Genomic DNA, 6,782 nt, shown 5'->3' with positions numbered 1-6,782 from the left:
ATTGGATGTACTTTTCATTTTTTTCTGCATCAGCAACACTAACATTATTTTCTGGGACATCTTTGTGAAAAGAGGGAAATTTCTGTTCATGAAAGCCCTTGGCTCTTCTCCAGCTGAGAACAGCAAAGCTGGAAACTGACTGGGTTTACCAGTTTTGAGAACTCCTGTGCTGTCTGCAGTGCACGTCTCAGCAGTGTGAATTTCTGTGACAGTCCTTCGGACACGCAGAAATACGCGCCCTGACGGATGTTGTGTCTGGTCTTATAAAGGGTGTGCTGTATCCAAAGAGGCTCTTGAAGATGAGTGCAGTTTCCTTGGGTCACTGCAGGAAAGGAGAGTTAGGTAATTCCTGGGTGGGCAAAGAGTGAAGCATTGACTTGTCAGCATGTCTTGCCACTGTCCCTTCAGAGCCACAGGTCCCTTTAGTTTGTGCCGCTTTAGGTCGCTGACTGTGGCTCTTATTTCCCAGCGAGCTCCTAAAAGCCTCCTTGGTTCCCGAAGAGTGGTTGTGTTCTTCAGTGGCTTTAGGTTCTCATAGCAAGTGTGTTCCACAGGGTGGAAACAGCTAGCAGTTTCTTGATTAGACTTCTTGTCTCCCTCTGGCAGTGGTGACAAACCTATGGCACTTGTGTGACAGCCAGTTGTTTGTTATTAAAAACTCTGAGAGGTTTGCCATCTCTGCCTTAGGGAATTTTACCTCTATTAATATATTTTACTCCCTATTTTCTGCCCTACTCCTTTTTTTTTGGTCTGAGACAGGGTCTCACTGTGCAGTTCAGGCTGGCCTTGAACTCATTTGTGGCCCAGGCTGGCCTCAGACTCAAGTGATTCTCCTGCCTCTTCCTCCTGAGTGCTGGGATTATAGGCCACCACACCAGGCCTTCTACTCCCTTTCTTGAAGGATGGTTCCTCTCTCATTTCACCCTGTTCTTTCTTCAGACCTTCTCTGAACTTGGCATCCACCAGGAAGCCTCCTAGGGCTCTTTTTTCCAAGCTACCAGCACGCAGGATCTGCTCGCGTGACTTAAGTCTTTGTGGGAAAAACTGTATTGGCCGTGTCTTCTAGGGTGTAAGCAAATGAAAAGAACGCTGCTTCTCCTGGACTGAGTGTCTCGTGTTCTTTTCAGAGGGAGGTACAGGGCTCCATGACTATCAGGCATAACGGCACTTTGTGAACTCATCTATTACAGACTGTGAAGTGACACTAGCAGTACATTTAGGAGGGCCGGCCAAGTAACTCAGTGGATTAAAGCGCCTGCTTAGGCAGATGCAGGGGCCGAGTTTGATCCCCTGGCCTTCCATGCTACCACGCCCCCGGGGCACGCTGAGATGGCAATTGAGACTGGGAGTGGTGGTGCGGGCCTGTAATCCCAGCATTTGGGAGGCTGTAAAGGCTGTAAACAGGAGGATCACTACAGTCCAATCTACACATTGAGACCCTGTACACCCTGCCCTAAATTAAAAAAAAAAAAAGCAGCAGCCAGGGCCTGCGTTTGTATTCATTATGAACACTCTCATCCTGTAATTGCAGTTTCTGATCCGGGACTGCCTTTTGGAAGAAGTGCATGTTCTGATGGTGTTTTCTCTCTAGACAGTGCATCTTCCACGCTGGACCCTTCTGACTTGATCCTGACTCGGGGAACCTTGGGTGAAGAGGATGAAGATGCTGATAGTGACACTGACGATATTGATCACAGAGGTGAGGTAGCCAAGGTGGCTCTTGGATACAGAACAGCTGTGTTGCTCACCCAGGGCTTTCTCGTTGTTGAGAGAAGAGCTTAAGCTTGTGGCTAGTGATAGGAGGATGAGACGGTGAAGGATATAGCTCCAGCAGCATTTCCTGTATTGAGAGTTCTGGCCTAAGTGGTGAATACTCAGCTACAGGCCTTTCACCTGATCTTTACATTCTAACTCAGTTATAATTATTTTCTTTTCATTTTCCTTTCATTCTACTAGGAATTGAATTTAGGGCCTTCTGCTTGCCAGGCAGGTGCTGTGCCTCTGAGATATATCCCTGACCCTTTAATTCTTTTTAAAATCAAGTTTATTGGTACATTTTAGATATACATGATTATATTCATCATAAGGAATTTGTACCTGTACATGGAATATATATATACTTTAATTAAAAAGTTTTCTTGGGGCTGGCAAGATAGCTCAGCAGACTAAAGTGCCTGCTTAGGCAAGTGCAGGGAGCCTGGTTAGATCTCTGGCACCATATGATGCGACAGCCCCACCCCCAGGGCAGGTTGAGCTGACCAGAGTCCAGGTGTGGTGGCATACGCCTGTAATCCCAGCGTTGGGAAGGCGGAAAGCAGGAGGATCACCACAAACCCAAGCTGCGTGGTGAGACCCTGCAACAACTAAATACATTAAAAATTTTTTTTTTGGCCTGGGAGATGGCTCAGTAGAATAAGCGCTTGCCTGGCAAGCGCACAGGCCTGAGTTCAATCCCCAGTTCCGCCAAAAGAAAAAAAAAATTTTTTTTTCTCTTTCTTAAGACAGTGTCTCATTATGTAGTTTAGGTGGTCATGAGTGAACTTTATGTAGCCTATGCTGCTTGGAACTCATGGCGATACTTCTGCCTCAGCCTCCTGAGTGCTGGAATTATAGACATTGTACTGTTTAGCTGTTTACCCAGCTAAACAGTTTCAAACATTTTATTTTTATTTTTTTGTGGTGCTGGGGAATGGACCTAGGACCTCACTCATGCTAACAGGACACTCTGCCACTGAGGTACATCTTCAACCCCAAGTATTTTAAGAATGTGTACGAGCTGGGTGTAGCACTTGGGAGGCTGAGGCAGGATGATCACAAGTTTCAGCTGAGCCTGGGAAACTCAGGGAATTAGCAAGACCCTGTCTCAAAAAGTAAATGGGCTGGGCATATAGTTCAGCATGAATGCCCTGTGTTCAATCCCATAAAGCAGGAGAAAATAATGAATGCATACAAAGGTCTGAACAGAGTTAAGCCAGTGAGAAGGACTGTGAGGGTTAGGGTGGAGTAGGTCTGGAGGCTGTCTCCCACTCTGTACAGCATTCTGGCCTGTCAGCTCCGTCTAATATTTCCTTCGTTTGAAAATTGAACCCTGAGCTACATCTCTAGCCGCCTTTTTATATTATTTTAATTCAGATACAGTTGTTTTTTTTTTTTTTTTTTTTTTTTTTTTTTTTTTTTTTCAAAGACGGTCTCACTACTTCAGGCTGTCTTTCTTTTTCTCTTTTTCTTTTCTTTTTTCTTTTTTCGGCTGGCTCAGGATGCCTTAAGGACAGATCTGGTAAGGCATGAGGATCTGGAACCACAGTGTCCTGCGCCTGACTACGTTTGCTAAAGCAGGCACTTAAACAATTGAGCTAACTGACAGGCCCCCCAAACGCAACAGTTGTTTACTTTTTTTTGTATTTTAGGAATGGGTCTACAGGGAGTTTAGGCTCTTACTACTAGACCAGACTTGTAGTGATGATCCACCTATTGACAGCCTCCGAAGAGCTGGATTATAGGTGTGCGCCACCAGGCTGGCTTTCAACTCACGGTTTAGCCGAGGCTGGCCTCACACTTGTGGCACTCCTCCATCTCACCCTCCTGAGTGCTGGATTACAGATGTACACCACCATACCTGCCATCTCTAACCCTTTTTACTTGACAGGGTTTTGCTAAGATGTCCAGGCCAGCCATTAACTTGAGATTCTCCTGTCTGTCTCATTTAACTGGATTTATTGAGCTATAATTTAGAAATAGTAAAACAGTGATGTAAAATAAGTATGTAGTTTGGTGAGTTTTCACAAACATTCCACCATTATCATAATCAGAATACAGAATAATTCTGTCACATTAAAAGCCGTTTTGGGCTTTTTCTCCTAACCATTTAGTTACTGGCAACCACCGGCTGATTTCTGTTCCAACTACTTTACTTATTCCAGAGTGGCATATAAGTAGAATTACTGCATTTGGTCTTTTATATTGTTTTTCTTCCACACAGCATAATGATAGTTGTGTTTTGTTGCATGGAGTATGGTTTTGTTTGGCTTTTTTTGTGGTACTGGGGACTGAACTCAGGACCTTGTGCTTGCCAGGCAGGCACTTAAGCCGCTGAGCTTTATCCCCGGCCCTGCATGAAGTGTGTTCATCAGTACAGAAGTACAGTAGTACATTATTATTACTGAGTAATATTGTTACTCAAATGTATTACAGTTAGCTAACAGACATTTGGGTTGATTTGAACTGTTACTAGTAAAGGTGCCACAGAAATTTACAAGAAGGTCTTTGTGTGGATGTTTTTATTTCTCTTGGCTAAATATACCACAAAATTAAAAATAACATTAAAAAACAGGAGTGGGATCTCATTGAACTGGCAATTTATAAATGAAGTATTCTCCTCACTTAGAAAGCTGTATATTCATCAACATGCTAAGTTTAAAGAAGTTTCTTAAAAACAGAGCACTGCTTCTGATGGTGGGTGATAGGAGCTCTGATCCGCTTGTCTGAAGAGTGGTAAAAAATCATCTTTTTCCTCCTTGCAGTTACAGAGGAAAGCCACGAAGAGCCAGCATTTCAGAACTTTATGCAAGAATCAAGGGCACAGTACTGGAAGAGAAACAAGAAATAAACCTTTAGGAAACTTCACTTGCTTCCACAAGTCCTGGATTCTGGACTTTCATGTGAATAAACTGTCCTTACCTGTGACTGGGGGGATATGTGAGCAATTTTATCACTGAGGAGTTAACAAGTTACCATGGCAGATCATTTGCCTAGCATGCCCTGGGCTCTGGGGTTGATGCCTAGAGCAGTAAAAAATATTTTCTTGAGAATAGCAGTTTCTCTTTTTAGGGAAACCTCATGACTCAGATGAAGTTAGGGAAAGGAGACTCTTGGAGCAAGCAAGTAGACGCGAATTCTGTCTTGGCTTTTCCCTTGTAATTATGTAAGGAAGGACATCTTAACTGCTCCCAGAAACTGATGCCCCTTCAGGCCATTTGAACTCCACTCCTGCTACTTGTGGCGCAGAGGACATACTGGCCTGATGATCACCTCAGATCTTGAGTATTGGCTGGATTCATGTCATCTGCCTCTCAGCATTGTGCTCTTGGCCAGAATTGTTTTCTTAGCACAGAGGGAAAGGAGAGGGTCAGGGGTTTGGTTCAGTGGTGCAACGCCTGCCTGACAAGCACAAGGTCCGGAGTTTGATTCCTGGTAACCCCACAATCAAAAGGAGAGGGAAAGTGAGCTTGTGGCAGTAGGATCTCCTTGGCAACCAGTCTGTTGGTATGAAATGTGTGTCACACTATGTAGCTTTTCCCAGGACACCAGGTTGGTCAAGGAAAGTGGGCAAAGCGTGTGATTTCTTAATAAAGATCCTGTTTTTTAAAGGATCTGGATAAAGAAGTTTTAAGTGTAACTGTTATAAGCCTGTCATGATTTCAAGTCAAAAAAATTGTACAATCATAGTCACTGTGTTCAAAAGGAACCTAAAGTCACATCCAAGCCCGTTTCACTGAGGTGGTGACATGTGCCAACTTCTCAGGTTGAGCCTGGTTTGTATTGGATACTTGGCACTAATTTCAGAGTATCTTTGGTGTTCATTCAAATGCCCTGGGTTTCCATTAGCTGCCTGTCTCCACTTCAGGCCATCCTGAGGGTTTGCCCAGGCTGTCTGTACTGCAGCTTGGTTCTCAAGCCTGTGCTCTGAACCAGAAGTACCAGCATCAGTGGGAAAACTACTGAGAACTGCTTACAGAGCAGACTGAAGCAGAAACTGCGGGTGGGGCCTGGCAACTTGTTTCATGTCCTCTAGATGATCCTGGTACACAGTGGTTAGAGGAACGTTGCTTCAACTCAGTAGCCTAGGACATCTTCCAGCCAGGCACCCTGGGTCCCAGCCTTCCCTTATGAGTAGATGACTTCCCTTAGCATCATGCCCTGACCTTAACCATCTGTGCCTATTCTTCAATTTATTATTATTATTTTTAAAATTTTTTTTTATTTTTGCTCCGAATGCCTTCAGGGCAGGTTTGGCTGGCTTGAGTTGTGGGGATCGAACCACAGCAGCCTGAGCCTGACTGCTTTGTTGAGGCAGCCACTTAAAAGAACTGAGCTAAGGGGCAGGCACCCTCTTCAATTTATTATTGTCTCTTGTTGAGACAGGATCTTGTTACATAATTTAGGCTGTGCTTGAACTCACTATATAGCCCAGGCCAGCCTTGAACTCATGGCAGTCCTGCCTTTCTGATTGCTGAGATTAGGTACATGCTACCATGCCCACTGTATTCCCCAATTTAAACTTTCCAAAGGAGTAAAAGTATTTTATTATGAAGTACTTTAGTATTTTGTACCTAATGGAAATCACTGGTATAATACTTGACCTGTTCTTTAAGGGGAAACCATTTACAAGCCAGAACGCTGAACACAACTTGGTTTTCTTCTGTATTGCTTTTGATCCCATCTCTTCTTTTAAAAACAGTTGGTCCTAAGACGGGGGTTTAGCTCAGTGGTACAGTACCAGCCTGGCAAGTGTGAGGTCCCGAGTTCAGTTCCCAGTACCCCCCCAATAAAAATTTGGCCTCCCCTATGCTATCAGCTCTGTAAGGGCAAAGACTTCAGTCACCTTTGCATTCCCTGCACAGGGCCTAGATGTGTAACAGGTACTTAATGAGTGTTTGCTAGGAATGAAGTGCCCACTGGCTACTTTATACACACTGCCTGCTGGCCATAAATGGGAAGTGAAGCTAAGGCTGGACAGGAAGGGTCCAGGTAAGTGTGCCAAGCATTTATAATCAGATTTATAA

The 6,782-nt window shown here is 44.3% G+C and overlaps 1 protein-coding gene across 2 annotated transcripts in view; it reads left to right on the top strand.

Moving 5' to 3' along the window:
• Nucleotides 1–5,444, top strand: part of Gpn1 (GPN-loop GTPase 1) — a 27,283-nt gene extending 21,839 nt beyond the window's left edge. Inside the window, exons 13-14 of one of the 2 annotated variants that reach the window (XM_004627393.2) lie at nt 1,592–1,699; nt 4,521–5,444. In XM_004627393.2, the coding sequence (XP_004627450.1) occupies nt 1,592–1,699; nt 4,521–4,606 (194 nt within the window). In that variant the 3' untranslated portion in view covers nt 4,607–5,444. The remainder of the gene's footprint in view (nt 1–1,591; nt 1,700–4,520) is intronic. The other variant, XM_023710974.1, reaches the window with a different exon arrangement.
• Nucleotides 5,445–6,782: the final 1,338 nt, after the last annotated feature.

Source organism: Octodon degus, unplaced genomic scaffold (assembly GCF_000260255.1).
Source record: "Octodon degus isolate 3935 unplaced genomic scaffold, OctDeg1.0 scaffold00019, whole genome shotgun sequence".
NCBI lineage: Eukaryota > Metazoa > Chordata > Mammalia > Rodentia > Octodontidae > Octodon > Octodon degus.
This window is presented reverse-complemented; position numbering and strand designations above follow the sequence as displayed.